We start from the raw sequence: 26,346 nt of genomic DNA, 5'->3' as shown, positions 1-26,346 counted from the left end.
CAGTGGTTCTAGCTGGCACAAATTCATCCACCGATTATTCGGGGTGGGGTAGGGGGCTGCGCATTGGAGGTGGGAGTTAAAGTGGTGCGTTAAATACAGGTGCCAGTGGACTTCTAAGAGGGGGGATTGGAAGAAAGCTAAACACTGAAGGCACTAACATGAGAGCTGTTGAGGAGGCGTCTGATGCATGTCTCTAGCCACTGGTATATCTCGTCTCGGGGTCTCTATCCAGAAAACACGGCAGTGACCGGCGCGAAAAGAGCCCTTCGATGAAGTCGGCCGACCGGCCGACGCGACTTGAAAAACAAGAATAAACTGTAGCTTACACAGTTCAGCACTAAAATTTTCAGAACTGAGTTCAACTATGGATTCGGTGGTCACGGCACGCTGGACAAGTAAAACGAACATTCGCCAGCGAGGGGATATATGGACAGAGTTTGATCCAGAGAAGTCCGCTATCTCATCAATATTACGCACGTGTTGTAAGTCAAGGTTTACGGGGCATGCAATCACTGATGAAATAATGGTTCAACTGTAACTCTTCCGGTGCCTAATTGCCATGCCACCTGAAGGAAGCACGAGGACCGAGATACTCTCGGGCTACTCAAGCTTAGGAAGAAGTGGAGATGCAGAGGTCGGGTTAGAAACACGGAAATTCCGGTCAGTAAATTCGCACTCTAACCAACTAAGACATCTCATTGATGACCCGTGGCTGTACATGCGTTGGGTGGACATTGTCAGCGCATCTATGGTCCAGATTAAACTCGAGCTGGTGAGGACGTTAACTGTGAGGGAGATTCGAAGTGAACGAATAGATTCGCCCACCAAACGAGCTTTTGCTGGCCTGCCAGCCTAGAACCAATATAGGATTGAAGGTGTTCGGCTACCCATTGGTGGCACGGTTAGCACCACGGACGGGTACTTCGACGATACATTATGATTCAGTGTCGCAGAAATAGAGCTCACAAAAACGAAAATTGCAGTCGCCACAAGGTAGTTTGATGTATTAACAATTAAATCATTCGTTTCAATAGGTGATTGATGTATTTTTCCCGATTCCCAAAATCGCCGGCTTCAACGAAGTGACGTCCTTTCTTTCGGAATCCACCACTAGGGTTATTCAGTTTGAATGGCCAAAGGAAGGATACAGCTGGCTTGAAGTTTTTCTGCACCTTGACGATCTCGTGTATCAGATCCTCCATGCACAGGATCCCGTAACGCTGAAGTTTCCGTTGGATCAAGTCGTTGGTGATTGGTTGACGGGTTCCGTGGTATTTACAGTAACCACGCTTGTATAAGAGCTGCCGAACAGTCTTGATGGATGGATAACCCCAAGCGACGTAGGGATCGATAATCCGTAACATATTAAGTGTAGCCTATAGACTTGTGAAGGGATCGAATGAAACCTTACCTTGTTCAATCGTACAAACATGCCGTTATTGATCTGTCGCAGGCGAAACAGCTGTAAAATCTTACGAGGCCGGGGGTGGATTCCGTTTATACCACGGATCCGGACAACAAAAGCCAGTTTCGGCTCCTCAGGTACATAGAAGTTGCCAGCCTTTTTAGCCTCCCTGGCCTTGTTTATCTCCCTTCGTGCGTCTTTGCGGTATTCCTGAAAACAATCAATATTAGACAACGAAAAGAATGTTCACATACATTAACATAGGCTTGGCCGCGCGCGGTGATAAGCTTTTTTAGAGTTGCAAAACGCCTGCGTTGTATGATTTTTTTCGCAGCTTCGGATACAATTCGACGTTTTCGAATTTTTTCCTTGAAAAGCTTCCCTTCCGGCTTGCGCGGCTTTTTGTCAGTCTTCACTTGGGTGCTGGAGAAAGGACGTGAAATGTCGAAAACTACATGAAAGAAGCATAACTGGAAAACCAATGCACGCATAATCACCTACAGCACTTAAAAGGCATTCGAGGCACTTTTCTTCACCACCTCTAAAATGTCAGGTACTATCGCCGTTTTGAACCATGGAAGTGGTTAGCGTTGGTTCCTGGGACATCACAGGTGGTCAGTTCAGCCTTGGCGACCCCGACACAACGAATCACTTCAACCCCCTGGTCCATTCGGTGCGTCAGCAACATCTGAATCCATTATTTAGGAGAACCAAGCTACGGTCAGTCAGTTTGAATAAGCTTCCGATTGGGAAGCCAGTCAACACATCTGGATGGAGCAGTCGACGCTTTTTGACCTAGACCGACTGCCATAGCGCACCTGTGCTGGTGGTCGTCTTGACCACGCCACTGCACGGCATCAAAATCCGTTAGTTTAGTCATGGTAGTCAAGTTGCTTCCATTCACACCTACCTCCGCTGACCGACTGGGCAATCTAAGATTGTTCTAACCAGCGTCACTCAGTGGCGTCCTTACAAGTAGTTTATTGCCTTAGCAACTATACGAAGTGGAGCTGCTGGAAACATTACCGGCGACGATATTACTGCGCTGTTCATTGCGTGTTCCTGGATGGGGACCCCGAGACGGCCACATCAATGGCTAGAGACATTGTCAGATATGGCCCAGCCGCGCCCTCAATGGCACTCGTGCATCCAAGCTATTGCCTTCAATGCATAGCTTCTTCTCCGACCCTCCTTCACTTGACAGCCCACTGACTGCTGGATTTATGCACTAATTTATTAGCTCTCGCCTGCAATGCGCAGCTACCTACCCACCCACCCCCCAAATCATCGGTGAACAAAACTGCGGCAGCTACAACCACTGTACGACGAGTACGCGGTTACTACAGCTGACAATGATGATGATGATTACTCCACCTTCAGCTGTCTTGGCAACTGTGCCTATGTAGCTGAAAAACGCCTCGGTTTCGGAACCGTTGGCTGTTGAATTTGAACTACGTATCTGAGATTCAGCAGTCCTTGGAATCAATATTACCCAGAGTTGGTACTCATTTTACTGCGTCACAAGATGAGTGACCTATGCAGATGTTTCGTCGGCAGTCGACCCTCAAATCGGCCGCTCTAAGGAGTTAGCTTTTGGGTTTCTATAGCCAGCAGTCTTGGAACTGTGAACTTCGTTCGCATCAAGCGACCCGTCTCAAAAAGGCTGTTGTATTTGTATCCGGAGTTCCCCTGCATGTACAGCTGTCTGTCATAGCCATTTTATTTGGATAGTGTCGACAGCGAAAGCTCCCGGGGAGTAACGCAGCATGGTGACCACGGCAATCCTACGTGGCTTTAGTGTACATGAGTTCTTCAACGGAAAATGGAGAATAATTGACTGCGGGCCCGAAGTTACGTTTATTCCCTAGTTAGGCACTTCTATTTTATCGGGATTGACCTTTACTAGGCACTGATCAGCGTGGACGGCGGAAAAGGAGAGCGTCTGACTGTGAAAAATTGGTTCAAGTCATTCAGCCGGACGCGAGGGAAAGTGGCCAGTTTGTTAACTACAAACCGAGTACTCAGGTTTACTAGGGGTAAGGGGAAAACGACAGCCATTATCTTCAGCTGCAAACCGCGAGCTTGTTGTACAGGAGTTATAAGCTCCACGGTTCCGTTCACCGATCATCTGGGAAAATGCGGATAAATAACCAGGCACCAGCTAAATCAGCTGATGCGTGAATCCAGGAGTGGGTGAGCTTCCCATTGGGAGGTATACGAAAGCAAGCCTACATGCATAAACGAAAACCAGTGCGCGGGTAGGCCGTGTATGCCGATGTCCCTAAACATTGGTGTGCCACGACTGAGGGTACCCATTCAAGGAGACACCAAGGACGATAGCCCAACGATAAATATATTTCCGATGCATCCAGAGAAATTGGACATGGATTCATGAGACAGGTGAGATCAGTGGAACACTTTTCAAAATGGCCGGCCAATTGTTGATTTTTATGAACGGACGTTGACACCAGCCGTCCCTGGGCAAGCGTTGGGAGATGAGAATAATAAGGGGCATGAATAACAAATGGACAGCCACCGCAGTAGACATTTACTGAGGATAGAGGGTTGCAGTAGGTGAACTCATCACTCATATTGTCAGACAGGAGTGTTGGTGGTTCTCTACAGAAAGTTCTCATGACACGGTGGTCTTTTGCTCTATGAAGTTTCCACGGAGATTTTCGAAATTCGGACCTCTAAGTGAAGGCGGTCGCACTCTAGGAACGACAAGGTATTGCTCCTACGCTTTTAAAGCGAGCACTAAAGCAATGAGTACCCTAAGAAAATCAAGTGACACGGAGACCGACCCGTTAATCTTCAAAAGGAAGCTTTGAACTCATGGATAGTTAATAACAGTAGTTGCAGGTAATTTCCAGGTTCAGAAAGGGATGCCAAGTAATCGATTTTGCCTGCTTAGCCAGCGTACCACTAACTCTAAATAAAAAGCAGAAGAGCTGTCTATAGTCGAATGAGTGAGGGATACCGAAAGCTGACAATGCATGACAAATTTGATAGTTGCAGCCTGTTAGGCAAAAAGGGTGGACGAGAGAGCAGAAAACAATCCGTTAGGATGTGACGCGAAGTGTGAAAGCCATTACCAGCAAACTCAGCTGCGCTGGTCACTGCCGTCTTCCTGGGTGGGGACCCTGAGACAGGCCACATCAATGGCTAGAGACATTATCAGATATGGCCCTCAATGGTGCTCGTGCATCCAAGCTATTACCTTCAATGCATAGCTCCTATTCCAACCCCCTCTACTTGACAGTCCCCTGACAGTGCTGGATTTATGCACCAATTTACCAGCTCGAGCGTGCAATGCGCAGCTACCTACCCCCACCCCCAAATCATCGGTGAACGAAACTGCGGCAGCTACAACCACTGTGCGACGAGTACGCGGTTCTTACAGCTGACGATGATGATGGGCTGAGATACTGCCAGGTTGTCCAAGCCTGAAAAGGAGCAGTCAATACGTTGAAGTTGTGTTCGAACTACGGGCCTCCCGGTCAGTAAGTTGGCACCTTAACCACGGCTATCTCGAGTTCTCAGCGTAGGCCAATCGATCCGGATAGACCAACTGCAATTTCCTTATTGCCCGGTTGTCACGGAAAGGACAGTTTTATTCCTGAAGCGAAGTACACAATATTAAGACGGTCAGGTCCTAACAAGCAAGCCTGCCTTTTTTAATATTTCACTGGGATTTCATTTTCTCCCTGTTGTAGCCAACTGAGCTGCAGCGCTCTCTTGTTCCTTTGGTTCAACTACACTATAGCCGACATTCATCTGGTGTCCTTTGTCTTCTTCCTTGAGGTTTCCCCACTCAAGTCCTAGACTACAAAACGCGATAGGATGAATTCCATCAAGCTCCTAAATCACCCAGTTAGCACACAGACACAACACACAGCAGTTAAAACCTGAATAGACTCCGACAGCAGCGTCACAGGCCTGGGGCTTTCATCAGAGATGCAGTCAGGCGCTCAAACCAAAATACAAACTGAAGATGTTTCTTCATACACTGCGTGTAAAGTTCACATTTGTAACACCGTTCTTCGGAGCAGATGAGATACACAGAATACTATGATGACCCTGGTATGTATAGGCTGTTAGCTTCTCATTGTGCTGAACTGTGCATTATATTTCCAAACTAACTGAACTAATTCTTATCGGACAGCGTGATTTCGTTTGTTTGCAAGTGACAGGTCTTTCATACTGATCGTTCTAGATCCAAGAATGGTGAATATTGATTTACCCAACCTAGTCATTGTAGCGAGACAGAACGTGGGATTGATAACAGCTCCAGGTTTACTTGTAACGGCCATTTGATATGGATCGCATTCACGCAGTCCACCACCATTCTTTGTCTTCACCCGACGAGTTCAACTCCCAATACAGAATCTGCGACATCCACGTTGTCCAACACGCGGAATAGCCGAACATATCGAAGCATTCGAGAAGAGCTGAGGAACCGAAACAAAACCATGCAACGAGAGAAGTGTGAACAGACTCCATCTAAATGAGGTCTGGTGTGTGAAGGTTTGCAGTCAACTCCAGGCGTACACGGAAAGTCGGGCTTACTACTATCCCGCCAGACAACACAAATCACGCAAAACTGCTGCGAGATATCTGAGGTGACAAAAATACAGTATGAGGGCTCCTGAGTTTGTCGACGTCACGTGCGCTGAAACGCCAAGGCCACATCCATGGTCTTCTTCGACCGAACCAGGTAGTCGGGAGGATGTTTCCCTTCCACGTGACTCTCCTTGCACGAGCAAAAACAAGACACGGTGCGCATGCTTTCATTCTCATAAACGGATCACCTAGCTAAGGTTTACCTGCCCTGGGTTGGGTTCTTGGATGTTGACGCCTTACTTTAACAGGACGGTCAGATGTACGCATTTTCTCGCTGTCCACAGCGGTAGGCACCTTGCTGCTGATAGTTTTCTCCAAGAACACAGGACTTCTTCGCACCGAACCTATGCCATTCAGTCATCTCCCAACTTATGAAAGCTTTCTTTCTCTTTGATAAAACGGTAGTCGAACGCCAGTATTACTGGTGTAACGCTGTCAATGATGGTGATACTGCGTACTCGATACCCAGGCGTAAGCTCACATCTAACGTGTAGGTTCTTGAACGTTTTCCATTAGAACGTAAGGCCTCACTTTTTCATTTCCACTGGTAGACATTTTTCTCGCTGTTGTATGCCAGTGTTTTCTACTGGTGTATTGCCGCCGATGACGACATCCAGTTATTATCAGAGACAATACAGGCCAGCAAACAATTCTGTGCTCGTTGGTATAGGTGTTTCTGAAGTCCAGTTACCGCCAGTGGAGATTTTACATCCAATGCGTATGGGGTGGCTCATCCATTCAAACGGCTCATTCGTGAAGGTAGGTGTCCAAGGACAAGTCTTGTACTGGTATAAAACCACCTGGTTCCCAGAACAGGATTACCATGGGTTGTTCGAACGGCAATTATATCTTCCCCCTCAGTTTTTCACTTATATGCAATCGGGGGCGTGCTGCACATTGACTCAAAGATTAGGAGCATACATCTAGTTAGTTAGTTAATTTGGCTACTTCACTAAAGGCCTGTGACTGTCACGTCACACAAATTATAATTGAATCGTAGACCTTGAAATACATCAACGCGCGTTTCGTATACCGGTCATTTTAACAGACTAGTGTGTGCTTTCCAGTTACTTTTGGGGTCATATTGTAGTAGAATACATCATCGGTCCTCCTTGCAGATGTTCATTTTTCCGAAGATAGGTGGTTATTGAGAGCGCTAGCCATAGTACTATGTAAACTGTGGTGGCAATGCAGCAAGGATTCATGTTTTTGGAATTGACAACACCTTATGACACCTTGGAAGGGCTAAGGACCCCAACAAACTGAAACAGCACAAAATGCGTGTACCGAATTCCCTGTGCAGAATGTCTGGCCAAATACATGCCAGACATCTCCATCTCACGGAGTAAACAGCATGCGTATTTTCATAAAGAAGCAAGTTTTTTTTAAAGAATTCGAACGCCATTCGGCCATTGCACTCCATGCAGTTGAATTTAGCTTCAACACTCCCGGTGCCTAGCTGCTATGCCACCCGAAGGAGGCACGAGGACTGGGATACTGCCAGGGTGCCCAAGCCCAGACAGGGGAAGTCGAGAGGCAGAGGTCGGGTTCGAGCCACGGACCTTCTGGTCAGTAAATTAGCGCTCTTACCGCTTGAGCCATCTCGCCCCGACTTCGATGGTGCACGTATAGTGAAGTCAGGATGGAATGGAAGTGCGCTGAGGTCCTGGAGATCAACACTGGGTTGGCCACCCCTCTGTTTACGCCACTCCGAATTGGGCATGGAAAACAGTACTCTCTTCGGCAAACGATGATTTGGCGTACGCAACACATGTCCCAACCAACGCAGCTTCTGGTGCTGGTGGTGATCCTACCAGCATTCTGTCTATATGACTTGAAGTTACTGTACACTTTAGGTGGCATAGTAGCCAGATGTCAAACGGGGATCTCGAAATGACGCACCACAGCCAGCAGAACAAACGGAGGCACATCCCTACCAGAGTGCACACAATCACGCGTACACGCACACAGAGCTAACACATGCACGCTGGTTGAATCTGACCGCCCATTGACCAAAGGAACACACCAATATGAAGGCTATTACTCAACTGATTGTAGAAATCGTTGAAAAAGGTGATCCAGGGCAACCGAAACGTCGGATTACAACACTATTCCACTACCGTGTTTTGACTGAAAAATTCCACATTATACACCACATGGCGCTCAGTCATTCTAATACTATTAGAGCTGAAGTCGGCCAAGAACTCTCATGGTGTTCATGATAAAACACTGTCAAAAGAAGACTGCTGCAGCAATTTGCAAATTTGAACACATTGGATGGGAGGCGATATTATGCATGACTAATGCGGTCTTACATGTCATACACGGGAACAGACCAACAAGTGTTCTGGCCTGCCACCAGCCACAAGTGGACTAGGCTGATGCTTTTCAGGAAAGGAAAGATCGATAGGCTAGCTTAACAGATTGTAAAGCCTATGCAAATGCATTCCATTGTAAACTATAATAGTGAACTTTGAGGGGCTGTTTTGTACCGGGAAAAGACTAAACCAGAGAAGTATTAGATGATGATCTGAGCAGGCACCTTGTGTTGTCATTCGACTTACTATAGGTTACATCATGCAACCTACTCTAGCGAATTACTTGTTAGACTATCATGCGAATCAAACAAAAGTAGGAGAAAAACACCCAGAACTGCAGAACTTTTCTAGTCTGAGAACATTTGATATGCGTGTTGAAAATCCGGAAGGCATACCGAACAGGCTTCGCGGCAGTCCACTACAGTGCCCCCAATCTTCGCAGGCGGGCTAGAGTCAAGCAGAACAGGAACTAGTCGACATTTTAGGTATCGCCACCGATTGCTTTACATGGGCAGCCGCGCATGGGGGTATTCATAGATTCTATTCATTCTTCCTTGGGATAAAGTCGCGCAAAGTAATAGAAAATGCAATTCAGGAATTATGCTTCGTACCATACCATAGCATACAACAACCGAGTTCACCTGTTGATTAATCAAGTCTGGTAGCATGTCCCCACATTCTAAGACCCGGTTGTTCTCCGAAAAGTTTGCGGTGCGACGGTCAGGCGGGTACCTAAGAAGACTATTAAAGGCATTGCTCACAACTTCCCCATAATGATGCTTTGGGTAGCATAAAACGACGACCTTGGTTACTGTATGAACTGACTGATAAGGCGCACTCTGATAGCACATCAGACTCAACCGACTGACGGAACCGTTCAAGTAGACTGAAGTTACGCGTAGGATAGTTACAACACAAAATGCCAAGTTTCGGGAGCACGAAAAACGAATCAGGGAGGTTTGATACGAATCTATTCGATACTCGAACTGCCCCCATACTTCGATCTTGCTTACCACCCGAAATGGTAAACCGACTAGGAGTTGCACTTGGCGAAACACTGACAAGCTACACTTCAAATAACCACACGTGGTCCTAGTCATCCCATTCTGACAGCATAAGGTGGTTACACAAGCCAATATTGCCGTACCCTTTATTAACGAGGTTCTCGGGATATGGATGTATTCCTCGAATCCGCCATAGAAAGCAGTGATTAAGCTGTTGTAGCCCTCTCCTTCCGGCCAACCGGTTATCCTCGGACGCAAGCCGCGGAGCTTTTGGAGTATGGCAAGTAGTAAAGGTGACGTCCACCACTGGATCCGGATCAACGTACCGCTAAACATCTCTCTATCTGACGGAATAACTAAATCCCGACTAACTAGTCAAAATACACCTTCACTGTCGACTACACGGCATTAGCAAGGCCTACATGAATGGATACGACTCGTCTCATCAAAAGGTATCATCACAATCACCATCGACAGCATGACATCAGTGTTCAACACCGATGCTTTGCTGCCGTAGGACCATGATTTATTTGAAAGCCTTATTGTGAATGAAACATTTGTTGCAACAGCCATCCGCTAAAGTAGACCAAACGCTTCACAACTCACTGACGTCGTCCAAATCTGATATGCAAAGACTAGACAATACCTGAGTAACCAGTCTCCCCTCCTATTTAACCATTCCAAGACTTCTCCAACTAATCCTGTTGATCCGCGCTGAGAGCATAAAGAGCAGTGCTACACCCTTTCTTCACTTGTGCCTTTCAGGTGAACGACAGCCACTGACCGACAAGAACAAAACCGACCCGGGAAACTTGGGTAAAAGCCTCGATCCTGTGTATCAATCCGTGACCACGGTCCCATGGTTACATCACCTGTGGTCAGGATCTTGAACACGATTGTGATATGACGAGAAATACGCCTCTAACAAACGCATATGCCTGGTAGGATAGCGCAAAAAAAAGAAAAAAATATAAAAGGGATGGGCTAGGATCAACAACAAAGGAACATTACTACCAACCTCATGGTCACGTCTGGAGAATCGAAGCGCCCGCGCAACGTGTGAAACCGCTGCTCTTTAAAACAACGATTGCTTAGCAGTGAGAGAATTTCTTTGATTGTGAATCAAACCTGTGGTAGAAACTATTCTATTCACGTTTAAAGTTCACAAAGAAGATCGCTTTTTGCTCACTCCAGGGTGTGATGAATTTGAGGTGGTGTTCGATAATAGTCGAGCTCCCCTTGGAGCCAAGGCTTAGATCCCATCCATAATTTCTCCGAAACCATCGTTTGAAGGGGAGAAACTTTAACATAGACTTGTAGATTTTGATGGTCACTATTCGTAACCTTGTGATCTCCTCACGCGGCCGTAGTTTTGTTGGAAATTGTTTGAACGAACTCATGCCCACTGGTCGCGAAATTCGGACTTTAATGTCTGCCAATGGCTCCACACTCCGCGTACTAGACATACACCTAAAATTTCCTTGGAACGCAGTTCGCAAAAGTTAGTTCGTCCACTTTTTTCTCCTTCAGTTTATTTAAAACTGCTCTGAAAGAGTATATGATCAAAAACTTCATCGTTTTCGTCCGCACATGCTTCAAAAACAGAGGCAGTTCTCTACTTCTATATTGAAAAGCGTCCTACCGTTGTAGCAGACGTCTTGCAGACGAAGTCTTGGCCGTGGAATTCGCAACACCCAGTAAGTTTATCGTTATTTTTTGCACCGGGTGGCATACATTATACCGGTTGTCCGCGAGATTCCATGTTCGCTGGTGGCATGACTGCTTGATGGTTACTTCCTACCATCTGGAGTACAACCATCCACGCAGCAAGTTTATGTCTTACAGGCTCTTCATCAGCCGGTGCCTGACAAATAATAAATTAGAGGAGTGTGTTATCTTTTTGGAGTATGGTGCTCTCTCCTCAAAGATTCGGTAATACGTCGCCGACGGTTTCGGAAAGGTACTTACTATCAAAGATATTAACAATTGTTGCGCCAAATGCCGACTGCCATGGTTAAGTAGGCCGGCGGTCACATTTAACCGGGTTTCTTACATGGTATGTCATCCATCATAGCCAAGTTTTGAGAGCCCGGCGCCGTACTGTTGGTGGAAAAAATGGTGGCATTTTTACCCACCTCTGCTTTTCCCGAACGCCGCAGATTGCGATTTTTTGACGTTTCCCGAACGCTGTAAACGTCGATGCTTCGCACGAGACCAACCGCTTGAGCAAGTAACTTAGAAGCTTCTGACGTCCACTGTTGAGGTTCAAGCTATACACATTCCTTGTGAAGGATGGCATTGGTGCTGCTTGACTCGTAATGTATGCCTTCGTTTAAAGCGAGCGTTTTGCGCCTCTTGGTAAACTGTTCTGCTTGTTGAAGAATGTGATGGCGGAACTCTTGTCACGGACAAGTTGAGTTCGCAGATGCGAACCACTAAACCTGTTTTCGTCTGCTATGCAATGATGTACCATTCTCACTCACAACAATCCAGCTGGAAATAGGTACGTTTCATTGTGTTACCGTAAATCTTGCAGACGATTCCTTACCGCGGCCGGCACGTATTCCATCGCGTGGCCCGCTTTGACAACGCAGCTGAGTGAGTGACCGCGCACCGAACAATGATCGCGCAGTTTTCACCACGATTTACGAATCCTGCGGAGAACAGACCCCATGTTTGTCTCCTGCTTGACTTCCAGCTGGCTGTTCGCCATTCGAAAGTGGGCCATTAATGCACAGCGTTGATTGGTACACTTTGGGAATGTGATCAATAACCGCCTGGAGAACGCCAACGAGCGTTTGAAGAGGCGCGTGCATCACCCCGATAGCCTGGAGCACGTCATCAAGAAGGTCGCTCAGCACAACGAATGTCTCATGTGCCAGTATGAGATTCATGCCACTTAGTGCTGTGATCGCCGAGAAATTCGCCAGGGGAACAGCTACGTTATACATGTGGTTTCCCGGATGACGACGTACGCCGTCAATTAGTTTCTAGGGCACATTGGAACGTGCACGCCAAATCTGATATACCATCCGACAGATCGCTTCAGGGTGAGAAGCCCGTTGTTGGTAAGTCAGTTTGTGGAAGAAACCCCAAAATATTCTCAGTCAGTTAACACCTTGACCGGAACCTGCGGTGCTTCTTTTACTAGTCTATGCGGCTACCCTGTGCACACCTATTCCCGGTATTCAGCCGCCACTCGTTCCTTTGCGGTCAGCTGACTAATGAAACATATAGTGCCTAGGTCAATTTCCAATCCATCAACATCGGCTTGCCGGACACAATTAGAAGGGAAACGTGCACGCCAAATCTGATATACCATCCGACAGATCGCTTCAGGGTGAGAAGCCCGTTGTTGGTAAGTCAGTTTGTGGAAGAAACCCCAAAATATTCTCAGTCAGTTAACACCTTGACCGGAACCTGCGGTGCTTCTTTTACTAGTCTATGCGGCTACCCTGTGCACACCTATTGCCGGTATTCAGCAGCCACTCGTTCCTTTGCGGTCAGCTGACTAATGAAACATATAGTGCCTAGGTCAATTTCCAATCCATCAACATCGGCTTGCCGAACACAACCTATCAGAAGGTAGAACTCTATATCTGGCTTCAAAGCCACAGCGATCACCAGTCGAAGGTTTGCACAAGCAGCTGGATAGGTTGGTTGGCAAACTTAAGCTGCTGTAATCACGTAATGCCGCAGATGCTTGAAGCCTCTGATTGTCCAAACGCAGATGACGTTGCGTCGAAATTCAACTGGTGCACAGGAGAGTCGGCCTCCAGTGTTGGAGCGCAACCATACCCAACCAATGTGGCATTCTACATCGGAAACCGCCGTTTCTTGTGATCTTGGTTGGCAGCCAACTGAGCCTGCTGATTGCTGGTGTCCGCTTTTATCAGCGATGCCATTGAACAACAATGCAATTTGACAGTGGTGTTTCCGTGAATTTATGGCGTGCGCACTATCAACGCGCGCAGTTATGAGTATGAAGGACCGTTTATGGCCATTGGGTCAGGTTGTAGTGCATAGGTGAGGCCTCCAAATCAGCGTTGCCCATGGCAGATGCGATAAGTAGTCCAGATGAGTGACAGTGGCTGACGTTATCATTCCACCTACGGAGAGCCATACCCCCGGTATGAGTTTGCTTCTAAGTGCAGGCAATGAAACGAGTGTGCGAAAGAGTACAGTCACAAGTAGGGAGCGAATAGTTGCGAGTGTCCTATCAAACTGGGTATGACAGTGTCGTGCCATCGCTGCGCCGATATACTTCCGTTTCTGGGCAGTCTTGTGACGAAACTCATGTTTGAGGTGATTTTCCCTGGGATGTGCGATTCCATTAGTAGCTGGGTCTTTGAGTTGTTCAAGAGTATCCGCAGAGGTAGAACGAAGCCGACGCAAGGTACCAAGTATTATTCTGGTGGGACAGTATCATAATCCGGGTGAGAAAGTGGGTGCGAGAGACATGGTCACCAGTCCCCGGAGCACTGCTTCTGGACAAGCAATCACCGAACCAGCCACTTACAGTCCAAGGAAATGCATACGAATTTGTGGAGCGTTCTACGGGCATTCGAAGTTGTATTAGTTCTGATTGTAGTTTGACAGACGAAGGCCACCCTTGGTCGTTGGATTAGTTTATTATGTGTAGCTGGGGCATAACAGACAGCTACGAGCATGTGCACGCGCCTGATAGCCACTGTAAGTAGCCACCACATGTGACGTCGACTGCCGTCATGAGTATGATAGGCCGCCGTTGGCCGTTAGATTAGGAGATCACGCATAAATGAGGTTTCGTTTTTAACAGCCTGCATAGATATTAGACTGATGTTCACTATAGGCAGGAGAGATGAGTACCGCCACGTACAGTTATGAGTATGGTGTCCGTCAGCATCGCACAGACACGGCCCCATCAGTTACGATAATTGGCCGAAGTGAGTGAAAAGGGCCTTCGCTCCTGTACCCTTATTTGCCACCATTATATTTTCGATTTGTGACGTATTTCACCTATGGAACGCAACATTCCCAATTCGAACGATATCATCGTGTTGGTAATTTACCAGTAGACGCCGCATTGTCCGCAGGCTAGTTATGCATATCTGGGAAAGGGGATAATCTAAGATGTGTTTCGCGTTGCCACTGCACAATTCATGCAGACGTCCAACAACGACATACTTAATATAAGCTGAGATCCATTGGAAAGTTTGTCGCCACGAAGTTCGCTGGACAAAATTATCTGTCAGATTTGAAGGGTACAACGCAAACAACCGTCAGTGACCGATTTTCGTGGGTGGAATTTGCGTTGGAAATTCTGCAGATGTTTTTTCGTTCCCAAAGTTAACCGGAGAAGGCCAAAATAGGCCAAAGTGAGATTTCGGGTTCCATCTCTCGTAAACGGTGAAAATTGCAAATCGCTGGTGGTCTGTAACCTTGAATTTTAGCTCACTTAAACGAAATGCAATAAGTGAAATACCACGGGAAGGTAAAAATTAATAAGACAAACACCCTGTTAATGTCACGGTTTCGAAAATCCTATAGTTTCGGCGAAGATAGTCTGATTATTGTGATTATAGCCAGTTTCACTTCGCGCATTGTGTCCCTAAAGACTAGCTAAAATTTTGTACGCTGGTTTCTGTACGTGCTTTCTTCTATATTGGAATTGGAACAATTTCACGACTACTTGGACAATAATTACGCTCTCAGTGTCCGTAAAAACTCAGAATTGAACAGTCATCCGCAGACTATTTATGAAAAAGACTTCTGTAATTGCAACAGGCGTACCGGAAAACATATACAAGGATCTTGTCACAGCTGGTTTTATAATCAGCACAGGCTATGTCGGGTGCACCGAAAGGTGTAAACTCCAAGGGTGTACCAAAACTGTGATGCTGCCCTGGGCGGAATTAGTACGTTTACGGACAGAACAATTGCAAGGCACCATAGGTTGTATGGAGTAACAGAAGGAGCGGACAATAGAGTGGTCAAAGCTTTGTGGTTCTGGTACACGTGTAACGGAATGGGACGGTCTTGTATGCGAACACAACTTGCCCCTCCGAGAAATATTAGGGATACGACGAATTATGCACAAGACATCATAGTGAGTATGGCAGCCACCCCACAGCCATCGTGACGTGGTAATTGTGTTTGCATGCAGCCCCGTACATGAAAATCTTAGGTGAGTCTTTTGTGGGTATTGCTGTAGTTTGGGTCTGCCAAGTTATCCCCCCTACTAACTCTAAAAGCACAGTTATATATGGTGATTCGCCAATCCGGGGTATCCGCTGTTGACCCACTCCAGGGCCTAGTTGCCGAAAAAAGACTCACAGAAGGGAACACCACAGCTATATTCCGAGGGCGTGGGTGCGTGCGAGTGCGAACGTACAACGGTATCAAGCTATTTATTGGAGGGACACCGTCTGAACGTGATCGAATGCTGACGCACACGGTCTGTCTTTGGTATGAGGCTGCGACGCGCTGCATAGTGCGCGAGCGTTGTCTGACCTCGATCAACACTGACTCGCACTCTCTGGGTTTGATACAAGGCTGTGACGTGCTGCATATCAAGGGACGTTGTCTGTCTGGTTAACATCTGGCGGAGCTGAGAGTCTCGGTAGATTTCGGGCATTCAGGAGGCTGAGCTTCGTGATACCTCCACTTTTTGGCCGTTCAACGTGAGAGTTTCGACGAGGATGAAGTTGTAGACGTTCCATCCTTTTTCCGCTGCGACCGGTACGGCGTCCTGGTTGCAGCAATGGATGTGTTTTGGGCGGTAAATGCGAGGCCGTGGCTATAGGTTTTGGCCTTTGGAGGTGAAAAGCACAGGTACGTACGGCATACTGGCTTTTGACAACTATGATTGGTGCAGCCCATGAGGAGTAACTCACCGGTTTCAGGACTCTGGAAGCTTCAAGGCGTTTGAGTTTCGCATCAAGGATTGGTAGAAGGTCGTGTGGTACTGGCTTTTTATGTCTGTAAACTGAATGGACTTCCGTACGCGGATGTAGTACCGCTTTTGCTTTGAAGCAACATCCTAGACTACTGAAAACGCCTTCATATTTCTGTTGTAGTCGTAGGATTGCGACATCGCCTCAGACATTCTCAGGATTTGGGTCGGTTTTGATATGCAAAAGTTGTCGATTGACAGTGTTGAAAGAGGCAAGCGATTGATCCAGTTAATGCCCAGGTGACCGAGCCCACAACGGGCAAGATAGACAATATCACAAGCACGGTGGCCTGTTATCTCCATCTCACAATTAAATTCATCAAGTAGGTGAAGCTTACAACCTGAAGCATTTCTGGCAGTGTCAATTGTCGGTCTGAGTTTAGCTGATCCGATCCTTTTGCACATGCACCGGGCAACAGTCGTAACATCGCAAGCCGCACCGAACTGCAATCGAATTGTGCTTTCGTTTGCTCTGGTGAGCATCAATCTGGTTATCAAATGTTGCAAGTATTGCGTTAAAACGGGGCACGGATTGGCTCCGTCTGCTCCGTGACCTCCGGGTTTGACTGCGTCTTTCGCTAGCTTCCCGCGTCCGGTACTGGACCCATGTGCCCACGTCGATTGCACAGTGAACATTTGTGCTTTTTATGTTGACACAACCGCACAGAAGGTCATTCGCCGCATCGCCAGCATGCTTAAGCAGGCTTTGCTCTCTTTGAATTGGTTACCACAGTGGGTTGCTTCGATGTCGTCTTGGCAACGTTGAAAGCACGGTTGGATAAGGGCCTGTGTCGCGTTTAAGATTTAAAAGGCTCTGGCACTCATTGGTTATGGACTAGAGCGTTATCTAGGGAGTTTGTTCAAACTTGTTCCATAGTCTCAACGTGATATCACTGTCTGAATGCGACAGAACACCGCATATGAAAATGAGACACTTGACCTGGTATTCTGTCATGGTAGATAACTTGAAGTGTTCGCATTCAAGGTGTACTCTACCAGCATAACTGATGTTGTCCTCGGAGCCCTTTGTCGCTAGTTTCATACATTCGTAGCGAATGTTAAACAAGGACGAACGCTCTCCGAAAATCATTAAAAGTTTCTGCATGGTTTTGTCAAAACTAAGATTTCGCGTGTTCTTAAGCGGGATGAAGTTGAAAAACCGGGTGTGTTCCGTTGTGCCAAGCTTTCGGAGCTTACTCTTCAGACATCATCTCTGTGCTTCAGTTCGATTTGGAAAGTATTTTCGTATCGTCTGAACCGCGAATCATAGGTTAGCCCGACATTAGTTTCGTAACGGAACTCCGTGATCGAGTCGACTGAAGTTGTATCTGGAGCGGACCTTGGTGATTGAATCTTATGTTGCTGCGTCAGTTTTTCCACCAAACTTGATTGCACCGCTTCAAATTGGTTTCGTTGTTGCAGCAGAATTCCTTCCAGCTCTGCAGCGGTTATTGTTATTAATCAGTGTGTTCGGGTGTCGCCAGTCTGTTATATCTGGCGATTCGCCAATCTGAGGTATCCACTGTTGACCCGCTCCAGGGCCTAGTTGCCGAAAAAAGACTCACAGAAGGGAACACCACAGCTATATTCCGAGGGCGTGGGTGCGTGCGAGTGCGAACGTACAACGGTATCAAGCTATTTATTGGAGGGACACTGTCTGAACGTGATCGAATGCTGACGCACACGGTCTGTCTTTGGTATGAGGCTGCGACGTGCTGCATAGTGCGCGAGCGTTGTCTGACCTCGATCAACACTGACTCGCACTCTCTGGGTTTGATACAAGGCTGTGACGTGCTGCATATCAAGGGGCGTTGTCTGTCTGGTCAACATCTGGCGGAGCTGAGAGTCTCGGTAGATTCCAGGTATTCAGTGTTTGCTTTCAAGGAGGCGACTTTTCTGATTCACACAGTTAAAAGACTGAGTTTTACGGTTATACGACGGTTATATATATATATATATAGGTATTGTAGGAACAGCATGGATCAAGTATATTCTTGGGTCCGTCCGGAAACACGTTCTTTCATTGATGTCATTTAAGGGAGGCACTAGGACAGCCGTGTCTACATTCGGGAATAAGGGAATGAGAAAACGTATCAGAATAATCTGATAGAAAACACTATTAGGTAGCTAGACTGTAGCACAAAATGAGAGGCAGCCGATAGTCGTCACAGCTGCTAACTACTGCAGTGAAATGACATTGTCCGATTTCAAAAGCGGTAATCGATCTTCAGGTCGATGCGAACTGGTGTGAGCATATGTGATTAGGAGGGTTTTACATTGGCCCAATTGTGCGCAAATAATGTAGCCTGGCTCTTGCAGGACATGAGATCTGAGAAAAAGTGAATGTCTGGTTGTGTGGTGTTTGTGCGATGAGATGGCCTCAGAATGGAATTTTTGGATTTTTTGAATTCATAGGGTGATTGCCTGAGATTATGTGACAACCACGGCAAGCCAATACCGGGAACACAGGCGTTCGACAAAAATTGCTTCCATTTCGGTTTTTATTTCTTGAATTGCAGCGGATTATGTAGTTCAGCATACGGTAGGAGCATCATTCGGGAGAGGGCATGCAAGTGAAGTGATAGTTGTTAGCCGTGATTCTTGTAAATTGTCAAGTACAAGTGCCAAGCGGGCGGAAATAGTATGTAAAGATACCGAAAGCCACAAAAGCTTCCGTAAACAAAGCGGTGTCTACCAGGAGTGCACACTCTCCATTCCTACTCAATTTCATGAGCGACGATATAATGAAAGGAACACTAAATGTCTTCCGAACAATGGTTTTCAAATAGCTTCTAACGACCGTCTTGTTCATCTGGAAAATGCAGACATCTCCTCTTCGAAGAAGAGTAAAAAGCGGAGTTTTTTCGGTGAACTGAGGAAAGCCTTTCCGTTATTGGTATGCACTTTTCACCCACAAATTGCAAGGCTATGGTGATCCTTCTGACCATTGTACATTAGTGCTTCATTTGTAACTTACCATTACTCAAATTGTACCAATTTCTATCTCTCTCTAAATCTCAGCTTATTCCTCTTCTCTTCATACCGAATAACTTTTGTTTAAATGAATGCAAAGAAATACGGATGCATACGGACAACACATACTTTACTTCGTGAAAGGCGTGTTCCTTTCTTGCTGCGTCGAGTTACGCTGTCAGTTAATTAACGAGCGGTGATCTACCTTTCAGACTACGACGAGATAGAAAGTATCTAGGAATATATTAAGGAAGATTCCAGAAGGGACACTGATTTGGATTTTTTGTGGTGGCAATAACTAGCCGTAACAACGAACTGTGACTTGTATTATCTCACCTATTTTTTCTCACTTGATTTCACTACTTTGAACTGGTATTCGCTAGCGTTATCCACTACAAGGCTGTAATGATAATGTTTATTCCGAAATTATGGGTGACAACGTCGGGCATAAGCACTTGGTTACAGTCAGAACAGCGCATGAGTTTGTTTGCAGTTACGGTTGGTAAAATAAGTGGGCAATGGAGTACAGTCAAGGAAAAGAAGGGAATGGTTTCGGATGTGCTATCGAACCAGATGTGGATGTTCCACACCATGATTGCACGAATACACTCCGGTTTCCGGACAGCCCCATAATGGCCGTTATTTTCGAGGCGATTGTGTGGGGATGAGCGATTCTGTGAGCAACGGGATATTTTTGATTAACAGAGGGAAGCCGCAGAGGTAGAATAAAGCCGATGTAAGATCGCACGCATTCTTTGGTCCGGTTGGCAATCGCTGTAGGTGATGATCAAAGGCCCTGTGGAGTATATACCAAGTAAACAGGGCGTTTGAAGCAGATGTTGTCGAAGGTGAAAGCGTGGAAAGTCGAGGAAATGGTATGTGACCAACAGAGTCCGATGAGATTGAGGAGGTATTCAATAGGATAGAGTGAAGTGACGGAGAGGAAAAAGTTAATGTTTACCACGGTTACGGTGGTGACAACAAGTGGTTAAATGAGAAAGGATAGGGGTAGATTTGTTGTTAGCAGACTAGCGATGAAACATGGAATGAAGTTGATACTATATGATATCATACTACAAGGTATCTAGAAAAAACGGTATAAGAAGGCAGAGAGGATGTGTGGTTAGGGGAGTCCAACCTATAGGCACTGACGGAATTGCCACTTCAGAAATAATGGATTAACTTATCTGGAATTTATTGCTTGAGTTGGACAGTGCCATAACCAAGGAGAGAAAGCGGGCGCGAGAGATATGGTCACCAGTACCCGAAGCACTGCTGTAGGACACGCAGTCGTAGAGCAAGCCACTTACAGCCCAAGGGGTGGCCAACGAGGGGAAAGCGTGGAAAGTCGAGGAAATGGTATGTGACCAACAGAGTCCGATGAGATTGAGGAGGTATTCAATAGGATACAGTGAAGTGACGGAGAGGAAAAAGTTCATGTTTACCACGGTTACGGTGGTGACAACAAGTGGTTAAATGAGAAAGGATAGGGGTAGATTTGTTGTTAGCAGACTAGCGATGAAACATGGAATGAAGTTGATACTATATGATATCATACTACAAGGTATCTAGAAAAAACGGTATAAGAAGGCAGAGAGGATGTGTGGTTAGGGGAGTCCAACCTATAGGCACTGACGGAATTGCCACTTCAGAAATAATGGATTAACTTATCTGGAATTTATTGCTTGAGTTGGACAGTGCCATAACCAAGGAGAGAAAGCGGGCGCGAGAGATATGGTCACCAGTACCCGAAGCACTGCTGTAGGACACGCAGTCGTAGAGCAAGCCACTTACAGCCCAAGGGGTGGCCAACGAATTTTCTGAGCCTTTTATGTACATTCAAATTTGTGTTTGTGTTGAATGTGATGTGACACTTGAGATCGATGCACGATTCTCTAGGGCTCGGATCGCGTTTACTAGTTTGAATCACCTACGGCGTCAGAGTGGTATATCATTGTATATCAATGAATGTGTGGCCCGTTTGGGCAGCAGAACTAAGGTGTCTTTACCGTACAAAAAGTAAGCAATTCTTAGAGACGATGATGAAGAAAACATCTTCATGCATTTGCCACCCGTTGTTTCATGATCGTGGCTTGCGTTGGTCGGATCCGCCAAATTCGTAACGAGACAGTTGCTTAACGATTTTTCAGTCGTGCACCTGGGACTTTTATTGAAGAATGCGACCAGAAGATATATTCGTTAGTTAGATTATCATCATTATTCGAGATATCTAGACCGCATTTTGTGTGGCTGTCTTATTGAGTAATCTAATTGGATATTGTACACATGATTTTGATAGTGTAGATGGGTTGCAATACTTTGACATGAACAGTTAATGGAAAGGGGTCTAAACCTATATGCCAGACACTAAATAGAGCCTCGAAATAGCCTGAAATCGCAAACAGCTTTCATCGTGTGTGTCGGAGAGGTAGAAGCTTGTTTATATGTAACAGGATTCTGAAAATCAAAAACGCAAGCACGTTAACCGATCGGTTTTGAGAAAGGATCCCCTGTTCTTGCTGCTGCCACCGCCGTTAGTCATAGGATAGCCACAAGTTGACTCCATCATGTCAGACATTATTGGTATCAGAGATCAGAAGTAAAGTGAATTTGAGATACAGTGTCCTAAGTGAGCAGATTTGACACCGAGTACCGCCCACTCAATAGATTTTCGCTGCGGATCCATGGATGCACACTTGGAGGCGCATGCGGTTCTTGCATCCTAGGACCGAAGTCAATACCACTTGGTCTTACAACCGAACGGTATACGTCCCTATTTACCTTTTACTTCGCTGCGTTCCATATTGCATATATTGACCGAATACTCCTATCGACTAATCGATTTACACACGGCTCCCCCATTGTCGCCAACGGGACTAATTAAAGAACTAACGAATTTGATTTTATAACCGTAGGACTCCGATTTCATCGTAAACACCTATCGTGAGTTGTGGACAACAATATTTATAAAGACGAATTGAGTTAACCACTACAACTCTTTAATAATATGCCGTGTACATGAGTGTATACGGGACGTAAGTGATTATGCATTTTTCCTTTAGGGAACCCTTTCATGCGAAGGCTTCTTCTTATAAGTCCGAACAGGATTGATTAAACAATGCGTTTTAACTAAGGTAACTAATCAATAGAACCATGATTATCTAAGGGTGGTTTTGTATTCTTAGGTATGCGCTTGGCAAACGAGCGACATGTATGGACATGAAGGACCATCTTTGGTCGCTGGATTAGCCTATCATTTATATTTCGGGCCTTAAATTTACTTAGGCTGCAGCCCACAAGTGAAGCTTCCTAATCAGCGTCTCACAAAGACACGGGCAAAGTAGTTGCGATAAGTATTCAAGGTGAGTGAAAACGACTACCGTTATCATGGTGACCATTTTATGAAGTATTCCACCCATGGTGCGTTATATTTCTAATACGAGTGATACCATCGTTTCGGTTATTCACCTGCAATTATCTTCAGATTCTGCTTTGTGCACAGGCTAGTCATGCATATCGAAGAAATGGTATCAACCACGGAGACGGCTCTGGCATCTCCACCGCACAATTCATGTTTTTACCTAACAACATTGTACTTAATGGAAGCTGAGCTCCACAGGAAAATGTTTTGTGGTGATATTCGCTGGATAAAGTCAACTCATTTGTTGAAACTAAAGATTATGAAGCAAGCATCCGTCAGCGGCCGATCTTGCCTGATGAAAATTTGCATTGGACATGTTGCAGAGGCTATTTCATCCTGAAAGAACATCGAAGAATCCTGTAACGTACCAAAGTGCGGGTTCGTGCATTACCACTCGTAAATCGGTAACAAAAATGCGAAGTGATGTTGTGTAACCTTGAAATTTAGCCCACTTAAACAAAGTGTTATGATCAAAATATCACTGCAAGGTGCAGATGGATTGGACTAACTCCCTGTAAAATCTCAACTTCGAAGTTTTGCGTAAATAATTCAAGGGTACCTCTAGGGATCGGCCCGTTTGGTAACCAGATTTGGCCCCTGAATGCCGTCAGACTGTGCCAGAAAAAAAATAAATGTTCGGAAGGTGGTGTGTCACTGGGGGCTAATAAATTTTGGCTATGTCTACTCAGAATTTTTTACGCGTGCGCGTTACAGCACGTGCTTAGATTTCCTCTTGTTTCTTCACGTTTCTTCTGATTTTTATTTGTTCAATTTTCACACCACTGTTCCAGTTTTTCTTTTTGGCTTGTTATTTTCGCACATTTTTGTGGTGGTTTGGAAATAAATAACAGGGACATGAGTACATGTAGGTGGTGATATTGGCTGAAACCAAGGGATTTATGCACTATTGGGCTTATTTCTAGCAGCTTGAACTGTTCTCTTGGAGTATGCTCCTTTCTATCGTGAGCCTTCTGGATAAGGAAGATGTGACAGGGGTATTACAAGCGGTTATATTGATGTTAGTGTGTTCTAACAGGAGTACTTCGGTTGGTGAAAAGTCCCTCACAAAGTCCACACGGAATGGAAAGTATTCTCGCAACACTTGGAGAGATTTCTTAAGCAGAATAAGGTGTCCATTCGGATGTGTGTGTGCAAACCGTGAACGCGGGTGATGTAGAAACTCTATGATATTGTGAGTGTGTACGAGAGGTTTCATTCTCCGGTATACTAATTCTCACTGATCCATGGGCATTTGGATGAATTTGAGTGGTTTATTTGTCCAACCTGTCACACTTCTGGCGATCGCATGCTGCACCAAATTTTGATGAAGCCACATATTTTAAAAACAACGGGCAGCTATTTTTATAATGGAAGCTGAGAACGGCTCAAGTCGGTGGAACGTGGCTGGGAAGCCTTTGACCGCAAGAAGGCCCATATATCTCGTGCTGAACGAAGCCCACCGCACGCTCCTTGCCAACAATTTAACGTTTCATCCAGAGATGACATCGCTGTTGATTCACAGGTTTTTGCTGTCGGCAGCCGAAATATTTTCTGAAGTTCGACAGAGTTAATGATAATGGTTTATACGGAAGGTCTATGTATTTACTCACTAGAGATATTCTGCTCGACTACCCGGAATTGTCAACGGCTTCAAGTGAAACGTCTACATAGGCCATCAGGAGAAGGAGGATAGGTTTATTAGTCCGCTTTCACTAACTTTTAGTAATATAGGGCAAGCTAGTTGCTTTTGTCCTCCTCCGTCCGGTATTCAAGGAAGCCTTTCGGGTTGTTTCAAACTTAGAACTTGCCTATCTTTTTAATGTACTACTCATAAGGTTGCTGAAAATCCATCAACAGCCCACGACCGGTTTCGCCCTTCTTGGGGCTTATCAGGCAGGCGCAGTCCCCGGGTTTCCGTCAACCTTATGTTCTACTTGAAACCAAATTCCACGAAATTAGCGAATATACATTCATTTGCAAACTAATTTGGTTCTTTCGAGAGACTCATCTGGAACCCAACTGAATCTCTCGTTTATGATGTTCTCAGGCAACTGAATGTGCTGCACCAGGCCGCCTCATGTTTCAGTCGTTACGATATTTCAAATATCGCGATACATGTATACCTTTGTAATGTACTACTCATGAGGTTGCCTGAGAACATCATAAAGGAGAGATTCAGCTGTGTTCCATATGAGTCTATCGAAAGAACCATATTAGTTTGCAATTGAGTGTATATTCGCTAGAACTTGCCTACTTTAGACCCTATTTTCCCAGGTAAACCTCAGTGGCGGGTTTATTGGTTTCTACTCTGAGAGTAGCGGAAGGAATCCAGCGTTTTTCGTTTTCCGGCAGACAGTTCTTCAAGACCAGGCTTCAGTGGACCTTCCGTCACGGGTGATTTTGCCTGAGGGGAAAGTGTATAATTATCTACGATTACAATAGAGATCTTCGAGTGGAGCGTAGTAAAAAGATGCAAGCAGTTGACGTTTTACTGGAGGAAAGGACAGGATAGTCAAATTTCTGCATGACAGGGCAAGAAATCAGTTGACGGAAAGTAGATGTAACACACATTAGCACGTGACCTCTCAGAACTAGCATTGCCAGGATTTACAGATCAAAGGATCGAGCATTAGTACGCAATCTATGTAATTGATTGGTATTCTTATGGCTTTAGCAGTTGTGTGATCCAGGCTTCCTTTCATTTCTCTTGAGCTGAAAATGCGGTGAGGGCGATTCGGATTGCGCGTCTTCTTAGGGTGTAGAAGCCAGTGTCGGTATATACGTGAGCCATAGGATTCATGGGGCCTGCGTCTTTAAATATAAGCCCATGAATGTAGCCATACTAAAAGACTAGCGAGTGACCTGGTACTTGTTATCAAATCTGTTAAATTTGTTCAATCGTTGCCTTCGTATTCTGTATCTTTCACGAAGTCAGCCATTTTCTGTGCGTTTTGCGTTCTTCCTTGTGCGCGAGCACCAACTCTCTACCCCTTTGAACTTCTACATCCATTTCCACTCGAACAGCGACACTTGTGGGTCTCTACAGTTTCAGTGTATACCTTGACTATGAGATTCCTGCTACCATTCATCCGTATTGCTGATTCCTCCAATTTATCATCATCACTTAGGCATTTTGTGACCCTGGCCATAGGCTTAACGGTTCATGGCCGACAAGGCCTCCTCGGTGGCTTTAGACTCTAGTTCAAATTGAAAAAGCAGGCCGCGGCAACCTTGCTAGCGCACCAGATTTGTTGTCCTGTTTCCTCTTTTTTCTCAATTTGAAGTTTTCTTATCATGTGTCAGACAACGCGCCTCTTTTTTGTCCCCCCTCCCTCTGTTTTGTCCTCCACCTTCGAATCCTAACCATTTCATCTTGTCTCAGCTTGATATTTTCTCCCAAAAGTAAGATAAACTCCTGGTAATTGTGTTTTCTTGCCAACTCCGGTTTAAGAATGACCAAGTCTGTTGCCCACTGTTCATGACTGTCCTTGTTTCCTCGTGCAATCTCCAATACCCGGTGCCCCCCATGTGTGTTTTCCTCTGAGTGCAATCGAATGATCATGTTTGACGGTATGCCACCCACCAGTTGGGAATGAACGGATTATTGTTTATTTGGTACACTAAATCCTCTCTTCGTACTACTACTGCATTCTGACACTGATACAATG

The 26,346-nt window shown here is 45.8% G+C and overlaps 1 protein-coding gene across 1 annotated transcript; it reads right to left on the bottom strand.

The window, feature by feature from the left end:
• Positions 1-1,013: 1,013 nt before the first annotated feature.
• Positions 1,014-11,919, bottom strand: T265_01644 (hypothetical protein; the record flags this gene model as incomplete). The annotated part of the gene is made up of 4 exons (XM_009165710.1): positions 1,014-1,376; positions 1,412-1,615; positions 1,660-1,828; positions 11,873-11,919. 4 exons carry the CDS (start codon positions 11,917-11,919, stop codon positions 1,014-1,016), a joined length of 783 nt encoding a protein of 260 aa, XP_009163974.1.
• Between the last annotated feature and the right edge of the window lie 14,427 nt (positions 11,920-26,346).

The sequence above is a fragment of the Opisthorchis viverrini genome, assembly GCF_000715545.1.
Source record: "Opisthorchis viverrini unplaced genomic scaffold opera_v5_18, whole genome shotgun sequence".
Lineage (NCBI taxonomy): Eukaryota > Metazoa > Platyhelminthes > Trematoda > Opisthorchiida > Opisthorchiidae > Opisthorchis > Opisthorchis viverrini.
This window is presented reverse-complemented; position numbering and strand designations above follow the sequence as displayed.